General features: G+C 42.6%; 1 protein-coding gene across 1 annotated transcript in view; it reads left to right on the forward strand.

The window, feature by feature from the left end:
* The window catches only part of LOC103358844 (polypeptide N-acetylgalactosaminyltransferase 10-like), a 123,612-nt gene extending 106,672 nt beyond the window's left edge, over positions 1-16,940 (forward strand). Inside the window, exons 9-12 of the mRNA XM_008283984.1 lie at positions 7,226-7,447; positions 8,480-8,596; positions 15,426-15,575; positions 16,751-16,940. Coding sequence (XP_008282206.1) covers positions 7,226-7,447; positions 8,480-8,596; positions 15,426-15,575; positions 16,751-16,915 — 654 coding nt within the window. The 3' untranslated portion in view covers positions 16,916-16,940. The remainder of the gene's footprint in view (positions 1-7,225; positions 7,448-8,479; positions 8,597-15,425; positions 15,576-16,750) is intronic.
* The last annotated feature ends 5,784 nt before the right edge of the window (positions 16,941-22,724 follow it).

Below are 22,724 nucleotides of genomic sequence, written 5' to 3' on the forward strand. Positions count from 1 at the left end.
AAAAAAAAGTAAATTTTTCACAAGAAAGAAAGAAAGAAAAGGAAAGTTCTTGTGTATTTGCCGCCTGCTAATGGAGTAAGTGTTATTTTGATGAACTGTGGTGAGGTGGCGTAAAACATAATTTCGAGGTCGATTTCGAATGTTCATCGTTCTAGCCGCCCCAAATGTCACGTTTAGGAGTCATAGCACCACCTACAGGAAGCAGAAGGACAAACACCTTTCCATTTAAATGAAAGCTGAGTTTTACACCTGATACACAGCAAATAGTGGGTGTTCTGTAGCGCCACATGGTGGACACAGGCAGTGACACAAGTGCCCCACAGTCCAGACAGTACAATACAGAACAGTCTTCTACACCGCAACATCATTCTGCTATTTAACACTTTGGCTTGTTTGTGTTTCTCTAAACTCACTACAACCAACAGCGGCTACTTCCTGGAAAAAGAAAACGCAAACAAAAACCAATAAAAGACAGCTTTGCGATACAAGAGACCAACGTCGTTTTAACGTCAGCATGATGAAGCCTGCCTGGCCCTGGACTCATTAAATGTGATTGTGAATGTTTTGATGCAGAACTTTATTCAACAGATGTCACATTTTGTCTTTCGTCCACATCAGTCGGTCTTGAAATGTTTGCAGGAAATCTGTCTTGTTCACAAATACTTTTCGAGATCAACAACAGAATAAAAGTCAGCAGCTATTTTACTGTCTGTATCCCTCGACTGTCAGGTTTTCACCCACTCTTTCATTATCTTTACCAAAAACACGACTTTTTCTAATCATCTGTCTTCATCTACCCTCGTCAGCTCGCTGAAGACAGTCCACCATGTTTGGAAAATTAAACCATTTTCAATAACCAGCAGGCAAATATGAAGAAAGTCCCTGATGGACAGAAAATCTTTACAACTATTCGCCAAAAGAATCAAGCTGGCTTGTCTTTTTTTTTTTGCACAATGGAAGTGTTGCATGTAGCTGTTGATTCCTGCAGCGGAGAGCATTTTGGAAAAGGAAACGTGGAAAGCCGCCTGAAACTACTCGAAGCAGACATTAAAATTTGCTTGTTTCTGCAGCGAGTCACGACAGTTGCATCTGCACAACCCGATGATTGCAGTAGCTTCAGTGGGAGATAACACTAACCTGGAACTGTCTGTCAAACCTCAACACCAGCCGAAATGTATTTAGTGCATCGAGCATCAAAACCTGCAGATAAAACCCCAGAGATAAGCGCTGAACCGGACTCCGCAGTAGCAGTCTTTCATCACCTCTCGTGTCCTTTCAGCTCTGAAAATGTGTCACAACTTACAGTTCCCCAATAATTAGCTCGCATTTCTGTTTTTCCACAGGAGCTTTAACACTTGACCACAGCATAAGAAGTGTTAAAAAATGCTCATCTGGCCCGTAGCTGAATTATGCATGAGTCAGCCTCGGTCTGACACCTGGCTCTGTTTGGCTCAGCTGAATATGTAATTAAACCTCTTGGCCTCTGTTTTTGCCTCCTCGCTCTGACCATTAGCCCCTCAGTGAGGCTGCATTGAATGCTGATATCAAACAGGCAGCAGCTTTAACAATTCACAAACACTTACTGTACCGCAGGCTGCTCTGTCCCGAGTGTCTTTCTCTGCATAGTAGCTCAAAACAAATCAGACGTAAAAACAGGCCTTTCTGTTGCTGATTTGCTTCATGTGACTGGACGACTGGTGAAGCTGTTTCGTATTAAGAAGGAGCTGCAGTCAACATAGCTCTAGATGTTTGTTCAAAATGCAGTTATTATTGACATAATTAGCTTATTGAGCCATGAACTCACTGACCTGCTGTTGAATATGCGTTCTAGCTGCGCTGATGGTACAGGAACCAGAGCTTTTGCTGCAAAAACATAAAAATAGACAAACAGAGGAGGGTGTGTACTTCATTTAAATCTGTTTTCAGAGAGAAAACCATGTGAAGAACTTGTTTTGAGCATGTTTTAAAGGCGCATCAGCCAACAGAAGCGGTGCAGCAGAAAAGCGCTTTTTTGAGAAAAGTTTGGGAGCAGATGCAGAGTATGGGGAAGGAGATCTCTGCAGAAAGCTTCTGTTGTTTGCCGACCGAACAGAGGAGAAGGAAGAAGAGGCGTGGATGCTGTTTTCTGTTTGCTTGCATGAAAAATATCATGAAAACGACACTTTGAGGTTCAGACATCTTCCAGGCGTTCACGACGCGGCAACCGCGGGATCTGACAGGACTGATGGAGCTGTAATGTAGCGTCGATCTGGTTCCTCCCATCGAACTCAGAAGAACACTCAGGGCTCCTGTGGATGTCTCTGAAAAGCTCTGACTTTGCACTTTCTGCAGGATATAGCAGCTGGTTACAGGTTTTACTGTCGCACTGTGTCAGTTTAACTATTCCTGATGTGTTTGGCGCTCAGTAAACTGGCATCGAGCTTAATACAGTGTTCCGTCGATGGAAAGCATGTACAAATCAAAACAGCTCGGCAGCAGCTACTTCAATTACAACTCTCCTAAAACAGTCCACCTGTTTGTACAGAAGTTTCTGAGTACAGGATTCTCTGTGCCGAATGAATGCGGAAATGTTGCAGCAGACAAACAACAAAGACGCAACCATCGCCTGTTCCATCCATCCATCCATCCATCCATCCTCTATACACCACTTAATCCTCATTAGGGTCGCGGGGGGGCTGGAGTCTATCCCAGCCGACTTAGGGCGAAGGCAGGGGACACCCTGGACAGGTCACCAGTCTATCACAGGGCCACACTGAGAGACAAACAACCAAGCACACTCACATTCACACCTACGGACAATTTAGAATCACCAATTAACCTCAACATGTTTTTGGACCTTGTGGGAGGAAGCCGGAGAACCCGGAGAGAACCCACGCTGCACGGGGAGAACATGCAAACTCCACGCAGAAAGATTCCGGTGCCCCCACTGGGACGCGAACCGGCAACCTTCTTGCTGCGAGGCAACAGTGCTAACCAACTGCGCCACCTTGCAGCCCCCATGGTTTCTCGTGTATTGTTTTTATTTTCAGCACCGTAGCTCAGTCAAACAGTCCATGTGGTTCTCCAAGATGTTTCCAGAGGTGTTGATACAGACGCTTGCAGACTCGTGTAGATGACGATATTTGTGTCCTGCTGCAGCCACGTTGCTGCAGAAAGCATGAATTAGCTTCCACAGTTGTTATTCCGAACCTCACTGCAGCACTTTTAAGCCTCAAGTTCACGCAGGGTACGAGTCGGTCGCATCTGACAGAATCCTAAAAGTCAAAATCTTTGCACTCCACTGATTCTGACTCCTTTTTTTTCTCAAACTTGTCTTCTGCCGGTTTTGGAAATGGAGCACAAACTTGCTGGAGTCCTCTTTTAAGGAAAGTCAATAAAGAGTTTGGTCAGGATTTAGTTACGGTTCACCCGGAGATGCTTCGGTCACGGTCGGTGACTCTTTGCCTGAGGTGAGAGTTAAAGTCTTTTTCTTTATCCCCCCCCAATGCGGCTTCGCTTGTTGAATGTGGATGCGTTTCACGTCACTTCATGGTGTACAAAACATTCTTCCTTTCACTTTATGCGCAGAGGGGATTTTACTTGTGCACCAAAAAAGAAAAAAGCAGGTACAGATACTGAGAACAAAAGGGCCGCCAGACACATTCACAGAGTTTGTGTGCAGCGGAGGATCCCAACCTCCAACCCCTGAAACCCCCTCCGAGTCCGGTCGACTCGCAGGCAGATAGAAGCTGAACTCCACTTCACCCAGAGAGCTCAGAGCCGGAGTTTGGCTGCAGGCGATGAGCTGTTTCTGCAGGGAGGCTGCGTGTGGCTGCCAGCTTTTTTTTCCCACTACATCTGTACCTTGGAGGGCTGCAGGATTTGTGTTTATTCTTTCCTGGGAGACTCGCTGCATTCATTTCACCATCCGCACCTCCGAGGCTGCTGCCATCAGTATTCCCAGACTTGAGCCTCAGACGCTGCTTTTTGGCCCCGAACACCTCAAAGGCTGCAGTCGGGTGGATATCCGGTTACTGAGGTGTAAATCTCTGCTGAAGACACCTTAAAGAACTCACTGAGGAACTTGTCTGTGCTGCAGTTACTGTATGAAATATTTCACTTGCTTATCCGACCTCCTGAACCCCGAGTGCGACGGCGTCTCTAAGAATGCATCTCCATTGGGCGGTTAATGCGTTTATTTAAACTTCTGAAATCTAAGCAGTTTCTTTGCTCCTTTCACATTTTTCTCTGCCATATAAAGTCCTGCAGCTCTTTGAAAACAGAACAACCACGAACAAGGACAAAATCAGAAATCTGTGAAGTCTGTTAACATGATAGAAATCATAAAAAAGAAGAAATGAAAGTCACATTTCTTTAACTATTTTACAAAAAACATTTTTTTACATATTACCAACAGTGGGAAAAGATGGAACGGTGGCTCTACATACTATTGAAATATAACTATTCACCTCATTCATTTATTTTCAGACTTTCTAACGACTTCGTTTAAACGCAGCCTGCAGTTCAGCCATATGCGACCTGATTTTTTGCTGTTTTTGTTGGTTGCATTTGACTCACTGACAGTTTTTAAGTTGCTCCAAAGATCTACTTGTTGTTTATTTTTGCAGAATTTTTAAATAAAAGATGCAAAATAATTATCTTAGGGGGTAAAAAATAAGCAGTAATTTTAGTTGCTCATCGTTGAGTTATGTACGATGTTTTATTGTAGTTTTATGGTTTGCATCAACAGACAGCAAAACCTATAAGGGCCATATTTTATTTACATTTCCTTATTGTGGGACTCCACTTACAGTAGAGCACCACGAGTTTCAACAGAACCGTTCTCCGTGTGTTCTTTCAGGGTTTCACGAGGCACGTATGAAGTCATGAGAGACCTAATTAGGCAGCTTCCTGAGAGCAAATATATGAAAAAGAGACAAAGGGAAAGCAACAGAAACGTTTTTGCACTTTTACGAAGCCGCCCTGTAAATTAACTTCGGCTCGGCGTCGCGTCGGCTTTCATGACTGCAGACGAGTTGCTGCTACGTTTTCATCAGTTGCCTCCCGGGAAGCGATGACAGGTCTCGTATGATGACTGGCCTCCTTTCTGCTCGCCGCCTTTTGATCATTTTGTCGTGTCAAATCAATCAAAACATGGAGGATGGCAGGATGTACAAATGAAGGCTTAGTCTGTGTTTCAATGAAGACATGATGCCCAGAAACGCAGACATCTGCTAACAAACCGCTCGACTGTTGGGCTTTCAAGTGGATTTTATCCTCCGACAGAAGATTTTCCTTTTTGACATTTACACAGAAAAAATAACAGACAGAGCACAATCGCTTTAAAACACCTGTTCACTAACGCTCGCTTCAGTCATTCTTCTTTTCAGAGAGCTGGAGGCAACTTGCTGTGTATTGCAGCATCCCAACGTACAATACTGGAAATTAAGTTATCATCAGCTGAGAGTTGGATTAAATAGATTGAACTAAAATTAAGCTTGCCAACTCCACCTCCAAGCAGAGAGCATTGTGGGGGTTTAGCTGGCGACAGGCTCCATGACGATGATGTAAGTGACCCCTAATGACCTCTGACCAGAGCTCACGTGTTTAAGACTTGACGAAGACTTGTGGGACGCTGGAGCTGAACGCTGGCGCGACTTGCTGCGGCAATTTAACCTTTAAAAAAACTTGAGCTCTGACTGTCTGCAGACTGAGAAGTCACTGCTATCAGCCAAGAACACCTCGTCTCTCCCGCCTCTCTAAGAAGCTCTCCAGAGAAGTTACACGAACTTGGCTTGCAGTCTGTCCTGTTTTGGCGAGTTAGCTGGTCGTGCTAACGTGCTAACTGCTGATAGTCAGGTGCAAACTGACTACTGCTGGTAGTTACCTTATCGAGCCTCCAGCGTCGGCTTCTTCAAGCTCCGAAGGATATCTACATTTGCATTTCCGATGTAAAGGAATTGCCGGAGAGACCTGCTGTCATTTCCGAGCTAGCAGTCTAGCAGGCGTGACGGCCAACCTCCACCCGGCTCCAGACAGAAATGGAAAAGAGTCGACTTTGCAGCCTAAACCATGTGTCCATCACTTAAAACAGCAACATCAACACAAGAAAAACTGTGCTTGGTTTGGGTTATCAATTATCAGCAGCAGCATCAATCAATACTTGATTAGTTAATTAAGAGATTATTCAAATGTTGCATCCCCAGCGTCCTTCCACAAATTGTGCTCTCCTTTACGAACCTGTGTGATAAAACTGGAGCCCAACTTGTCAACTCATCCTCATGAAAAACCACCTTAATCTGTACACATTTTTATATTATCAGTGTTTTTTATGACTTCATATTTTATTTTTTTCGAGACTCTCTCTGTATATATTTTATGATTTGTGTGCAACAAACCTGATTCCAACTCTCCAGATTGTCTCAGCTCAGAGTAGTGAATCACGTCTTGGTTTTATGGCCGCAGGCTTCGCTGGTTTCCTTCATTGTGCTCTCCTTTAAGCTAAATAAAAAATTTGCTGGTGAGCACAGTTTTCTTTAGTAGTTTGTAAAACCTGGAGATGTCATGATAAAGTTTTATTTACTTATGTACTGAGTCATTAAATATTTAGTCTCTGCAAAACCAAGTTCCATCCGACACCATGTTCCTGAATAATGTGCACTTCCTGTACATTGAAGTTATTAAAATCAATCCAGTGTGACGAATAAAAAGCGCTGCAAAGCATTAAGAAAAAATTATTTCTGCATCCAAGGTGTTCCTAAAGGTTCTTCTAAAAGACGCAGAAAACCTCTATTCTCTACATGTGTTATAGAAGCTGCATCGTAGATCAGCTGTAGTACCTGGTTGTTCCACCAGGTGGAGCCTCTTACAGTTTAATCTTGTAGAGAACCAGAGGAGACGTCACTCAGACTACAGTTCATGTTGGCAGCAGAGAGCATTGTGGGAGTTTAGCAGCAACGGGACCATGACAGAGACTCTGGGGAGGTTAATGACCTCCAACCTCCGACTAAATGGTATCAACAGTTCTGCAACCCAACGGCACACGATTCGGAACCATTTGCTGCCCAAATGACGTCAGTTAATCTAGTCGCAGGAATATCGTCACTGTATCTTTGATGGATCAGCTGCTGCAGTTTGTAGATGTGGAAACTTACTTTATTGGTCACTAAACGTTATTGGTTCTCAGTTAAACACTTGACCTGTGGTATAAAAGTGTGACTAAACTGTGCCTTTATTCGGATTTCAGAACCTGAAGCGCGTGGCGGAGGTTTGGATGGACGAGTACGCCGAGTACATCTACCAGCGCCGACCCGAGTACCGCCACCTGTCGGCCGGAGACATGACGGTGCAGAAGGAGCTGAGGAACCAGCTCAACTGCAAGAGCTTCAAGTGGTTCATGAGCGAGGTGGCCTGGGATCTGCCCAAACACTACCCGCCGGTGGAGCCTCCGGCCGCCGCCTGGGGAGAGGTACGGTCAGCTCACGATTTTCTGACCTGCTGATGGGTTTTGGGGTTCAGAGGGTTTTGTAAATATCAGAGACATTTGCTGGATTTGCAGCTTTTCGAGCTCGTCTTCTGGGACCTGTCATTCTGTCAGAAAAGCAAATCTGATCTTGAAACTGTGACATTTCAACAAAATCCCTGTTCATAGTGAACGTTGTTTTTTTTTATGAATCACCAAAGTGGTGCCATTTATCAGTCACAAAGACAAAAACAACAGAAAGAATTGTCGATTTTCAGCTTTCTAGTGTAACGTTTGTTGGGAAAAAAAACAACCAAGTCCAGGCTAAAAATTGGGATATTTCATCAAAAGCACTTAATTCTACATTTATTGTTTTACAACTTCACAAAATAAATGGTTTGTGTGAATCAAGTGAAGGATTGTTTGATCTATTGAACCCCAAAACCCACCGGCAGGTTTGAAAGACACGTTATTGTTTTTAGAAATCACCAAAATGGCGACGTTTATTAGTCAGACAGTGGAAAAACCAAAAGAACTGTCACATTTTCAGCTTTCTGGTGTAACTTTTGTTGGAAATTTACAGAAATTGGCAAAGGTGGCACTATTTATTAGTCAAAAAGTGCAAAAACAAAAAGCACTTTATTCTGCATGTCTTGTTGTAAAATTTGCCAAAAATGATAATAACAATTTACTAAAAATATACGTATTAACCACCAAATGAGACGGTGGATCAGGACGGATGAGATCTTTTTAAATGTAGTTTAACAGGTTGACTTGGAAACCAGAACCTAAATCTGTTTTTTTTTTCTTATTGGTTTCGTACGACATTTTTTCCCCCAGTGTTGTCGTATGGAAGACCAAAACAATAGGATCGTTTGCAACAGTTTCCTCTAAAATATGTAAAGAAACTGTCAAAAAAAATGTTTGGTTCTAGTAGCTTTATCTGTTGTAGCAGATTTTTGTCTGCAAATGTGGCCTGAGAGCAAATAAACCGAGCAGGGATCTTTCCTGTGATTCTGACGCGTGTTTGCTTTGCAGATCCGTAACGCAGGCAGCGGCATGTGCATGGAGAGCAAACACTTTTTATCCGGGAGCCCGATCCGCCTGGAGAGCTGCGTGAAGGGACGAGGAGACGTGAGCTGGAGCCACGGACAGGTGAGCAAACAGGCGGCAGGTAGAGCCGAGGACACGACGCCTTTATGGCAGCAACAGAAGGAGAATGAGACTGGATCGGTCTGAAGGAAGCTGTAGTGCTCAGAAAAAAAACTAATTGACATAAAATAAGAAATGCAGCGTCTATAAAGCAGAAAAACAATAAGATATAATGCTCAAAATAAAACAAGAACCAGATACTGCAGTGACAATGAATGCTGGCAATGACACTGAAGTAGTAACACACATGAAAATACAATATTGCACCTGAAAAATGAGACAACATTAGAAATATTACACACGATGCGGAACTGAAGAAAAGTGAAAAGACACAAACACAAAAAAGCAACGAGAAAGAAGTCAGTAAATTATTAAATAAACAAAAATAAGACTAGAACAGTTAAGTGAAGTAATGCTGTAAAATCACACCTGAAAAATGAACTTTTACACATGATGCCGAAACTGATTTTACACAAGCAAGTGAGAAAAGTAATATTATTTTAGTTCAGATCTCAGTATCGGATGTTCCAGCTGTTAAACTTTCTCAGAACGTTTCAAAAACGTGAAACAAAGTCCGAGGCCAAACGTAGTTTTCTACTTTGATTAACAAATAAAATGCAGAAAAAAGTAGAAAAAAACTGAAAATGAAAAGACACAAAAACCAAAGCGGCGCCTCCGACTGTTGGTTGGTGAATAATAAGTCAGTTTCTTTTCTTTTTCGAAGAAAAAAAAACTATTCATAAATTAAGGATTTGTTTTTTCAGTTTTGCCATTTCCAGCAACTTTTTCTAAGGTGAAGCTCAAAAACGTGCATCAAAACTGAACAACGTTGGCATTTTCCCTCCATTCACGGCGTCAGATCAGCTCTGATTATCGTCCAGTTTGTTCTGGACTGGTTTTAATGTCCTCTGGTGCTTTTGGAATTGAGTGTTTTTGGTTTAAACCAAATGAATTCTGCTTCAGGTGTGTTTTTCTCGGTCGGACTGAACAGAGAAGATCCTTATTTTGCAAAAACAGCCTTCAGGATTCCCAAAAATGAACAAACGTGGAGACAAGGACACATGAAATATTACAAACTGTTTGTATTTGTGGCTTAAATCTTGTGTCCAGAGAAAAACAGGAGATTCTTTCTTATTCTATCACTAAACCTTTAAATAAAGGACATTTGTGGTTTCTCGTCAGAGATCTGCGACTTAACGTACAGAGAAGTTTGAGTTTTGTGGATGTGCCGAGCGACGCTGAGGCTGTAAAATGTTGCTCACTGATGATACATTCATCAGTTTAAAGGGAGAAAAGTGCAGCAGAAAGAACAAACTTGTGGGCAGAACAAGCTCAGCGCGTCTGACAAAGACCTTCTGTGGGCGGAAAGAAAGAAAATCTGTGCAACCCGGAGAGCAAACACGCTGCCGACGTCCACACCAGCCAGAAAATGTACACAAACGTCCTCATGTGGGAGCCTTTAGGATGCATGTTGCAGCTGTTGCATCCTCAGAAGACACAGAATGCAGGTTGTGGGCTGGAAAGTGTTTTGTTTCGACATGTTTATTAGATCACAGATTATTCTGTGATTGTGGAACTTTGCAGAACCAGATTCTTGCAAAAACAAGACACATTTTCCGATGTTTCACCACAAATCTGCAAACGCTGGACTCTTCCTCACTTCCCATTCATGGTTTTAAACTTCAGCACACGTCTGTTTTATTTTCTTGCTTCACAAACCTGCCTCCTCAACCGGTAATTTAACTTAAGACGTAAGTGTTTCTACGAGTTTGTACTTTTACTGCCAACATTTAAAGATAATGTTGATCTTTATATCTCAGACTTTAGATTTAGTAAAAAAAAATAAATCACTGTAAATACAGTAAAAAACATAGAAATGTAAAAATTATTAACGCTTTTATGACCATTTGGTTGGAGCGTCCTTCCACAGACTTCCTGTCAGGTTCAGGATGGATTTTGTGATCTTATTATTGGTCTCTAAGGTTTTAAATGATCCAATATCTTCATCTGAGGAACCAGATGCTTTAGTGTCTTCTGAGATCTGAAGCTTTAGTAAGACCTTTTCAGAATTTAGAAACGTCTCTGCAGAAGATCTGCCTCTTTTCTTGACATCTTGATCTTTTTGGGGGGGGTTTGTGCACAAATCCGTACGTGCTAATTGGTGCTAATGGACCAGAACCCAGCTGTGTTCTCCAATCAAACCGCTTCCTGCGTTTAAAGGCGCTTTTAAATCGTCATTCGGTGGCGGCTGTTGTGTGTCTGGTGGTTTTTAAACTGTCGATCGAAGTGGCGAAGTGCTTTAGGAGATGTTTCTTCGGGGACTTTTGTTGGGCTTGAAACAACCAGTAGGCTTTTATTTTGGAGCTTTTGTTTTATTACAACAGATTAGTTAAGATGTCTGTGAGGATTCTCAGTCATCCAGGTCATGGTTATTCTCGTAGATTCATCGTAGCAACTGGACTTGCTTGAGTTCCTTGAAGACGTTCCACCTCTGATCCAAGAGGATTCATCAGTTCTGACTGACTAGTTGGGAGTTCCACATACTTATATCTTTAAGGAGACATTAACACCTGAGTTTTGGTTTCATTGGGGGTTTGTTTCTCCTCCCCCTCGTTATGTGAGTCGTTAGTGCTCCCCCTGCCACAATGGGGTTCGTTAAGGTCTGTTGTGGCTAGGTGTGGATGTGGTTTCATCATTGGTAAAGATGTAAGTAGAAGTCGACTTTCTGTTAAATGTATTTCTTTGGTTTGAGTCGAGTCATCCAACCTTCCATTTCTCTTTTTTTGTTTAATCGGTTCTACTTCAACAGCGACCACCTGTCTGGTTTTAGTCACGTCTCTTTTATTTTCCAATATTTTATCGTGTTTTTATCCAGATTCGTTGCCTCGTCATCGGGTTTCACTGCCATTTATGTGTCCCTGTTTCATTTGGTTGTTTTAAATGTGTCTTTATTAACCGACTTGACTCGTCGATGGCCTACGCCGTCCTAAAGTCTTCTGTGCTGCCTGCTGGAGTTAAAAAAAGATGCTCAAAAATGGCTTCCTTAATACTTTGCAGATTAATGTGCAGGTTCTTGGACTGACGTGGACAACTTGTAGTGTGAAAAAACCTTGATAGTTCCCTGAACAACGTTTTTTAGGACTTTATATCCGGATGCTTTGGGTAGAAACGCAGCCTGACCCCGACATACTGGTCATGTTTTATGCCTTCACAGTGTGGTCCGGCTCAGTTTAGACAAGAAGTCCCTCATACTAAGTGTCTATACCAGATTTTAAACTACAGATCTATTTAAAATTGCTAAATAGCCAACAAACAATACACACTAAACATGTTTCACAGTTTCAAGAGTCCCTTGATTTGACCCGAAACAGCCTCGGTGTACAAAAATGTGTACAAAAGTACAACGCTTTAGGAAAAGTCATCAAATTTCAGGCTAAAACGACGACGTTTACGATATTTTTACTGCTGTCAAATGTCAATACGGGTCAAATTTCTTAAACAGGAACTACAGAGATCTGGTCAAACCCCACAAGAGATGAAATGGTCTAAAGCAAACCTTCAGAGTCTCATAATCCAACTTTCTCCAAACTTTTTTTTTTTGGCTGTGATGCAGATTTTCACGAGGGTTTCTCCTGAAGTCGTTGTTTACACGTTGCCTCTTTAGTCTTTGTGTTTCAGATATAAACGTGTCACACGAACGGCGCCGAGGCTTCATTAGCTCCTCCATTGTTCTAAAGGACTGCGTTTGTCACGCCAGAGATCTTTAAACCGAGCTCATAATACAACCTTAATGGATTGAATGTCCCCCTTTGTTTCCGCGGCGCCTCGCAGCTCTGACAGTTTAATTGCTTTAATCTGAAGATGCATTGTAGTTTAATTTGTGTCACAGTTGCGATTTGCATTTGGAGCCAGCGAGAAATGGATTCGCCGCAAATCACAGGAGGCCCTCTGGCAGCTGTCCTCGTCGGGCTTTTTGATTCTGTTGCGAGACGAGTCACTCGCAAAGTGCCGGAGAGATTTATTTGCTTATTTGTGTTTTCAGATTACAGGAAGATCACACGCCAGAGTTGGGTTTTTTTGTGTTTTTTTTAAACAGTGTCGAAGCCAGCAGAAAAACCAGCTCAACTTTAGGGTCGGTTCAGTTGAGAAGTTAATTTTGGTGGTCAGTGATGCCTGATTGTGATTTAAACAGCAGCTTTTATCAACTCTTATTATTGAGTTTGTCGTTATTTTTTTTAAACGCAGATGTGAGATCAATTAGCGTCATGAAAGCGTGATCAGTTGCTACAGAAGCTGTTGACTGTCACTGAAAAGTCACACGTGTTGTATGTTTGGCATCTCAGTTTTTGGAAACTGGACATTTTCACGTGAGTCTCGCCCTAAAATATGCCGTGTTTATCGTCTGTTTTCTTCTAAATGCTTCTAAAATTTACAAAACTAACACCACATTGTACTGAAGGAGGCTTCAAACTACTGATTGAGATCATAAACTCGTCAGGAATATGTTTACTGACGCAGCAGATCCAGCGAGACTTTGGATCATTTTCTCATTGACTGATACACGGCCACCATCGCCCCCTGCTGGCTGTTAGAAAGAATGCAGGTTTAAGACCTCACTTTAGAATTTATTGAGATTTTCCGTGTTTACTTACCTGTTGCATCACCACAACTTCATGCATGCGACAGGTAAGAATAAATGGAACGACAACAAAGTTAGCAAGTGAAGCGTTTAGCAGCGAAAGAGCGAGTGGAGTTTTTTTGTTTTTGTTTTTTTTAAAGGATTAATTGACCCTAAATTCCCCAATGCACAATTTCAAATAAATGTTGTGCAAAAATAATGATAAAATTGTAAAAATCTGTCGCAGGTTTAACTATTAAATAATCACCAACCCACGCAAGTCAAGATGTAGGTTTATTAAATGTGTTTGTTATCCACAGGGACGATCGTTTAATGCAGGGGTTCTCAAAGCCCGCGACCCCCAAAATAATGGCTCCTGAGACTGGCGACCCCCCCACTGTCCCTGGAGGTGACGGAAACATAACAAAACGTGCACACCAACGCACACACTGATAGGTATATCCAAACAAAACGACAACAAAAAGGAACAGAACAGCCTGACAGCCATGATATGATTTTAAGCCTCAGTCACAACCGGCCGTACGAGCTCCTACGGCCTGTCTGCATCCAAAATATAAAGTCCGTCTTGTGAAATTTCGAGGTCGCAGACAGCCTGTAAGCAAATAGGCAGGATCTTTGACATGTCAAAAAGATTCTATGAATTCTCTGCGAACAGCGACACAGTAAGTGTAACTTGCTCCCCTGCAACGAGTTTGCGAGTGAGATGTGCAAATTTTTGCTTCAAACAAATCATGGATATACCATAATCTAATGAGATGTACAGCTGAGCTACCTGGTGGCTGCATGTCTCAGTGCAAGAAACGTTTCTTCTGTCACTGCCTCAGTATGAATGGATGAAAACACCGCATCTGATCACACTTTGTATTACACATTGTTCATCATCAATGGCACAGCTGCCAAATGTTTTCACACACACAGAATACAAGCAGCATTTTCTTACATTCCAGACGTGATAACTCAGTTCACAAATCACTGATCCCAATGCGTAATCAACACTGAACTCTACTCACCCATTAGAAGTTCATCCTTCAGGGCTTCTGCTCAGCAAAGTTGCTGACAACGGAGTCTTTCTTGTCCCATACTGCTCCTTATATATGTTTTGATGATGCGCAGATCTCACACTGTATTGGGACATATTGTTAATGTTTTTAAGAGGTAATCATTACCGAATATATATATACATATCAGTGTTGCAGCTAGTACGTGTCTCCATTGGAGGAGTGGGTCAGCTCACTGGCGATGCTGCTGGCCGGTATCAGCTGGAAGTCAGTACCGGGGCTGACAGTGACACTGCAGGCGAGCTGTCACCGCCAAGTTGTCAGGATCTGTGTGTGTGCTACACAAAATATGAATTCCTGTTTATTTTCATCACCATTAGTTATAAAGTCTTAACTTTTGTCGTGAAATCAATTTGTACCGTCCCGGATCTATTTTGTGCAAGGCAGCAACTCACAAGGCAGGTTTGATCATGTCTTACACATTTTTGACGGAGCCTTGCAACCTTTCCTCTACCTGTACGACTTCCACGGGACCCAAAATTCGTAGTGGTAGTACAATCCTAAAAGTCATGTGTCCAGTTGTGACCGAGGCTTATGTGATGTTTAGTGTGGCGCTGCAAAGTGTCAAGTGTCACCTCCAAATGATACTGTCGTTAACCTGTTGTCATCACTGTAAGGGTTACATCAGAGGATTCTGAAAATCATTTCGCAACCCCTGCTAGGGGCCTCGGGACCTCTGGGGGGTCGTGATCCCTACTTTGGGAAGCCCTGGTTTAATGGACTGATTTTAACAGGAATGAAGGCAAAAGCTGCAACAAATTCTCAAGTCAGTCAGAGGAACTTTCAAAATGCTTCCACTTTGTTTTTTTTTTTAAATGGAAAATGTGTGACAGAGCTTTAATTTTGCCGTTCGAGGTGTGAAAGTCAAAACTGGAGAAGAAGTATAAAAGTCAAATTACAGAAAGGTTTTGCTCCTGATTTCAGATTTTTACTTTAAAAGAAAAAAGAACACAAATGCAGAATTTGCAAAAGCAAAATGAGTTCATGCCTGTAATTAAAACTGGCTTTTAAAGACCAAATCTGCCCGTCGTGTTTTGCTTTAACCTGAAGGTTCAACTCAAGTCGTCGTTGAGGAAGTCTTTCTTCTTCAGGTGTAGACGTTGACGTTTTAACGGTGGCCTTTCCCTGCCTGCAGGTGTTCACGTTCGGCTGGAGGGAGGACATCCGGGTGGGCGACCCCATGCACACCAAGAAGGTCTGCTTCGACGCCGTCTCCCACAGCAGCCCGGTGACGCTGTACGACTGCCACGGCATGAGAGGAAACCAGCTGTGGCGCTACAGGAAGGTACGGCGCTGAACGGAGGCATTTCAGCTTTATTTATCACATTCAGTGCAAAAAACTAAAGAAGCTGCTGCTCAAAACAACGTCCGAGAGGCTTCACGAGTCTCTAAATTGCTTTGATTCAGTGAAAAATGTGTCATGTGACTGAGTCAATTATGGCGTCGCTGTTGCACGAAGGAGCGAAGAATAGTTTTTAGGTTATTTTTTACAAATTTTTTAAATAAAAAAATAAATAAAGTGAGATTTCAAGTTCAGATTTTTCCCAACAGAACCGCATGTCACACAAAAAATTGTAATTCTTGACAAATTTGACCTGAATCTCACATGACAAGAAGAATGTTGTTCTTGAAGCTCTGTAGTTTCACCTGGGTGGTTAGATTAGATATGATTGAGACACCAACCCTGAAAGATTAGATTTGAAGATTGTGATTAGAGTCTTCAAAAGACACTCCTGATTCCACTGATTGAGGAACAAATGTGTGATCACTTGTTCTTCAGTTTAAATGTAAGAGGTTCAATATGTTCTGTAGATTAAGAGCCAAGGTGGTCGTTGCAGTTTGAAAAAACATCCAGCTCCAATAAACTAATGTGTAATTTGTATTCAATAAAATGTGATTCAGTGAAGACCTCACAGTGTCGGTAAATAGTGTATTAAAGGGCGACTTCAAGGTGCAATAATGAAGATCATCATCTAGTTTCTGCACATGCTGATCTTTCCTGTGTTGTAACATTATGGCTCAAACTGTCAACAAGGAAATCTTTATCTTTGGAGAGGAATTTTACTAATTTAGTAATTTTTCACACAAGGGAGTGAAGGTTGTGTTGATTGATTATTTATAAATATTTTTAAAATAAATCACAGGAACTAACTTGTACAACGTTTCCCAGGTGTCCACAGATGTTACCAGCGCTGAGGGAAAAATTCTAGCTCTTCACAGTATCTAGATATTTTATTGTGTTCAAACACTTCCTGCAGTTCAGCCTGAAAGTCGCTGAAGGTTTGTCCTGCAGAAAACACGAGTGACTCAACTGCAACCAAGAGCCTCGACTTTTAAATTATTTTTTTTTTTGCAGATTGTATTTATTGCAGACGGTTTAGTTTTCAATTAGTCACAGGAAGTAGAAAGTTTCCTGCTCTGATAAATGGTGTCGTCCGTTTTTCTTTGTTCGTCCTGCAGGACAAGAGTCTGTACCACCCGGTCAGCAACAGCTGCATCGACAGCAACGCCAGTGAGCGGCGGATCTTCATGAACACGTGCGACCCTTCGTCTCTGAGCCAGCAGTGGCTGTTCGAGCGAACCAACGCCACCGTGCTAGAGCGCTTCAACCGGAGAACCAACTGAGGGAGCAGCTGAGGCCTCTGCAGCATCCGAGCGATGACGACACTGGACTCCTGCAGACGTGGATCTGCTGCTGCTGCTGCTGAGATCTGAGGAGTTCCAGGTTTCCTTTGCGCTGAGCTGAGCTCTGATGGACGGTCCAGTGATGCTGTGGCAGCGAGTCTCACCTCCTCGTTTGGTTTTTGATTCTTTCTCCGACATTCCTCTTCATTGCTTTTTTTCGAATCATCTCCGTCTTTGTCTGTCGCCTTTCTCTCCCTGGTGGGGTTGTTCTCGTCTCTGCCTGCATCGCTGCACCTTCGTCCTTCCTGAAAAGCTCCCTGAAGGGTCGACCGAGGTGAAGCTTCTGCTGAGCCAAAGTCCTCCTGACACCCGAGTGAATCCAGGCAGAACCGAGAAACACCTGCTGGACTGATTCTCCTCTTGCGACCCCCGTCGAGCCTCCTCTCTCCCGGTCTGCAGGCAGAGTCGCTTTGAATGTAGCTGCAGATCTTTTTTTTTTTTTCTTTTCGTTTTCATTCCTCGATGGATTCATCGATGAGTCATTCACAGATTTGTCACTGTGCCACGTTCTTCTTAGATTCCTCGGAGGCGAGTGTTATCTAACGCCGGTGCAGTCGGACCGAGTTTCATGTCTTCGTGTCTTTGAAATCATAAATCTCCGAGACGTTCGCCGGCGTCTCGTTCAGGAATTCTTGTCTGTAATCTCGTTTTACGGCTGCTGCAGTGAGCTTCGGACCGGCTGCACCGTCTGTCCAGGTTCGTCCGCTGTCACGCCTTGTCCAGCCTCCCGTCGCCGCCTCCCGACCTCGTCGAGGGGTCGCGTCACGGCCGGCTGGATGAGTCGCCGCGTGGCTGGCGGAGCCGCCTGATTGGCCGGCTGCCCAGATGACACATTGCTCTGGGCACGAGCGGTAGGAAGAGACGGATGGGGGAATTACTGTGGATGGGCTCGCCGAGGTAGCTCCGGGATTGAGACGAATGTGGGCGTTTAAAATGCATAAAGCACTTACGGAACGATAAACTTGAATGAAATCTTAGTGCCTTGTCGGAAAGGGGACTGGATGTTTGCAAAGAGCGTGTCCAGAGCAGCGTATTTATAGGGAACAAAATCCATCCTGAGTCTCTAGGAATCGAGCTCTGGTGCAGGACATCGAACGCACCGCTGGCTTCGTGGCTCCTGAGAGGCTTTTCAAAGCGAACACACACGCACTGGCTGTGAATAGAGCTAAAGAGAACCTTTGTTTCCACCATCGCTGCTCCCGCCTTCAAAGGTTTGTTGTGTTTTAATCATGACACGACGCTGTCTTGTTGTTTTTTCCACGTCTTCAATCCAAAGTAATGGGAACGGGAAGTACTGTCGCTGTTTACTGATCGTGTTATCCACCTTTTATGAATCCCTTTTGTTTCTTTTTAATTCTTTGATCTCTTGTTTTTGATCCCGCCGTTCGGCTTGATGGTGATTTGGTTTGACGCGATGTTCCGAACGATGCACAGCGTGTCTCGTTCCAGTCATCGCATCCAGGTTCGTGTGCTCTGGTTCGCGGAGACCAAAAGAAGCGATCATATCGTCAAATTTGTGTCGAGCCACAACTTTCCAGATTGAGACCTTTTCCAAAATTCTAGATCGGGCCGATAACATCCGCAAACATCCCTTTTCTCGCTCGTAACATAAATAGTTTACACAGATGCTAATCATCGGGAGTCTTTATTTGGAGAGCCGAGTAATCAGGAGGTTATTAAGCACCGAGGATGGAAAACGCTAAGTGGTGTTGGTTTATCAGACGTGTCCAAATATTTATTACAGGAGATAAATCCTGCTGCTTGTTGCCCTCCAGCGGGAATTCTTCGGGAAATCTTCCTGAAGCAGAATTCAGCGGTTCATATCCACAGACTGAGCTGTCAGTTATATCAAAAGCTCAAAATCTGGCAAAACACTTTATTATGAACTTGGGAACTGGTTCATGACACATCTGAAGCCCTTTTCACACGTAGGATACTATAACTGCTTCATCAACCTTAAAGTTGTATTTCTTGTCATTTACGTATAATTGGAAGTAATATTACACCAATTAACTAGAAACTGAATCTAAACTACAACAATCGTCTCAGCTTGACAAATAACGAATAACCGAGTGTGTTTATGATTTCCTCAGTATTAAAAATTCAGTAAATTCAGTCAAACCAAAACATCCCAACAGCTGTGATGGTGCTGGTCCATCCTGCAGCCGTTGGTCTGCATGCAGCAGGATCCTGCAGCTGTTGAATAAACCGAGAGGAAAAACTCCTACAAACAGCTGGAAGCAACAAACTAAACATTGTTGACATTGTTATGAGCAAATCTCGTTAATATGAGCCAATAGTCTCTGAAATATCCATAAAAACAAAACTTGGCTGAACACAGTTTGCCGTATAACGTCACAGCTAATGCAAAGTGAATGAAAAGGACTCTTTTTGGACAAATATTTGTGCTAAAGTTGTGATTTGGAAAGGGGGTTTTTCCCCTAAATTTGAATATATTTTGTTTATTCATCAATAACGAATCCAATTAGCGGCAAACAATTACACAATACGACAAAATGTAGCACAGAGGACATCATTTAAGTAATAAAACTGCTGCTGAAGTCAACAGAAAAGGGTTGTGAGGTATAAGAACACCGAAAACACAACATCTCTGATCGGAGGTCGTTAACCTCGTGCCCGTTGCTAGCTAAACTCCCACAATGCTCTGTGCTGCCAACATGAACTGTAGTCAGAGTGACACCTCCTCCAGTCTCTATAGTATTCAAGAGCAAGAGGCTCCACCTGGTGGAACAACCAGGTACTACAGCTGTTCTACCACACATTTTGTGCCGTGCAGGAAGATGAAACCACATCCACACCTAGCCACAAAAGACCTTAGCAAACCCCACTGTGGCAGGGGGAGCGCTAACGACTCGCATATCGAGGGAGAGGAGCAAAAAAACCCAGTTGAAACAGAAACTCAGGTGTTAGTGACTCCTTCAGGGTATAAGTATCTGGAACTCCCAACTAGTCAGTCAGAACTGATGAAGCCTCTTGGATGAGAGGTGGAACGTCTTCAAGGAACTCAAGCAAGTCCACTTGCTATGATTAAACTATGAGAATACGTGCACGACCTCTATCTTTTGTCTTATTGGTTAATTCATTACTAACAGCAACTAAACGATTAGTAATAGGTTACTAGGTCCAACCGAGCGAGATGAACAGGATGCCATGCGAGTCTGAAAGGGGCTTCAGATGCTGTCGTTGAAAACCAAAGTTGCATATTGCAGTGAAAAAGGCAATCAACAGTTTATGTGCAACTTTTACCCCCCTCATTTTAATGAATGCCTAGAATGTTCGATTTGTCCATCGTTGCGACGGTTTCGCACCTTAACGTCGTGCAGTTACACAATCAACAATCTAAATCCTGACTTTCACCCTCCTAACAACGGAGAACCGAGCTTTAAATTTAGCGTCTTCCCCTGACCTTCCAGCTTGGACAGCTCGTACATTGTCAGATTGTTTAGCGGTGATGCTGCTTCAGACCGCCGAGTCGCCGCTGTAGTCAGGTGACCGCTACGCGACCCAACAGGACCAAACTGGACCAGCGGATGACCTTGTTTTTATGATTCCAGACCAGTTTCCTACATTCCTTGTTTTCTTTGAACCTACAATCACTCCAAAATAAAAACAAAAAAAAGACCTGTTTGGGTCAGTCGTGTAATCTGGGACGTGTGTTGTTTTGATGGACTGTTAATGCAAACACTGTATTTGTGGGTTTGTTGGGGGGGCGGATACACGAGGCAACGCTTTGGGTTGAAACCAGACTCTGGTTCAAGAGCTATGTTGATGAGATGTCCACGGTTTAGATTCTGTTTTTCTTCGTCTCACATCCATCCTGCAGAACAGTTCTATAACATCCTGAGTCGGCTGCAACTTAAACAGTTGATAAAAGTGAATTCTTACATAATCATCACTGCTGTGTTGCTTGATGGGGCTTTTTTTTTCTGAGACTAGCAGTGGCAGCGTCCGGCGTTCCTTCATCACAATGAATCATCAGAAGCATCAAAATTTAAGTACATTCAGGAGACAAAAGACTAACAGTTAACTCCACTTATCAGCTTTTTCACCACCAGTGTTCAAAGAAAGTGCACAACCTTCACACTGTTACATGAATGAGGAGCTTCACAAAGAAATATAAAGAAAAGACATTTACTTACAGTCGAGACACTTGCATTAAAGATGAAAATCGGAAGCAACCAAAACACTTCAATTTATGAGTCAAAATTTAAAGTCTGCAGCAGCTGATGCAATATCACAGTGTCACCTACGTCTGCCAATTACATGCCATGCAACCTGCAAGACATACTGCCGTAAACTATCATCATATACAAGCATCTTGTTCTGTCTTTGAACACCACTGTCTGCTGACAGTAAACCGATCGACACTGAAAGGTTGAAGGTCTCACTGACAGTGACAAAGATTCATGCAGTGCAGCATTTTAGTCTCTTTTAGCTCTGCAAGTTTTGGTTTAATGGCATATTTACCAAGTTGCTGTGTCCTGCGAACCTCCAGAACCCGGTTTGAGCTTTGATAAATTAAAGCTGGTGAAGACGGTGGAAGAAGATCCGTGTCAGGTGGAGACCAAAGCAGAGCTAAAAGCCGACGGAAGGAGACTTGTTTGCTAACATGTTCGCTATAATACAAGCCAGTTGTGGAATTCTTCCCCAAAGTGGCCAAAAACCTCATTTATTTTAAATATTCATTTATGCAACTTTAAAGGGTATTTTTGGGCGAACTGTGAGTCATCATTCGTAGTTTTTTGACCCTGCAGCCACCTCTTCTGCTTCACAGTCACCGCAAAACTGCAGCAACTCCATTTTCTTAAAACTTTTAGAAGTGTATAATAATGATAAAGAACTATTCTGCAGAGGGTTTGGAGAAAGAAAACACAAAATCTATCGAGTTCCACTGAAGATATGAACCTAAATCATGTCCCTGGGGAGGTTTCCTAAGATGTTGCCGACTGTATCCCTTGAATCAATGTTTGGTAAATTGAATAAGCTTGTGAAGTACGTTTTATTATTTTTTTCCTTTCTTTCATATCCGAGAACATTGTACCTTTCCGTTGCACATTTTAACTATATTTTGTTACACAAAACAGCAACTTGGGTCGAGTTCAAACCTGTTTTGGCGATGGTTTACGTTTGCTTTATTCCTGCTTGTGGTAAAGTATTAAAAATGACAAAATTCTTCGACATAAAATACAGTTTTAGTGCACAAACATGCTTTTCCACAGTTAATCGGACAGGGCCAAAATAAATATGCTGCCGTTTTCTTTGTTATAATATCAAAATACATTTTTATTTGATTTCTTTTTGCCCTCATGGTGTCATGGTCAGACTAAACTTTACAGAGAAATGTGACAAAATCTTATTTTATAAGAGCAAAAGGTTTCTAATGTCAAAGGCCGGCATCGGCCGTCACACAATGTTGTGTACGTGTGTGAATTTTGATGTGTAGGAAAGTGTACATTTTGTATCTCAACAAAAAAAAAAAGAATATCAGATATTTTTTTCTACTGACATTGCAACTGTAAAAGTGTATTTAGGTATTTAACAAACTGTACAATTAAACTGGAATTGTATGATATTTTTGCTGAAATTGTAAAATAAAAAGGTTTCTATATTTGGAGGAAAACGTGCCTCGGTGGTGATTTAAACAAATCTAATGACGGAGAATAAAAACAAGTGAGTGAAAAAACAGTGAGAAAATTGACAAAAAGTGGCCGAAAACAGCGACAGAAAA

This window comes from Stegastes partitus, unplaced genomic scaffold (assembly GCF_000690725.1).
Source record: "Stegastes partitus isolate 25-593 unplaced genomic scaffold, Stegastes_partitus-1.0.2 Scaffold336, whole genome shotgun sequence".
Classification (NCBI taxonomy): Eukaryota; Metazoa; Chordata; class Actinopteri; family Pomacentridae; genus Stegastes; species Stegastes partitus.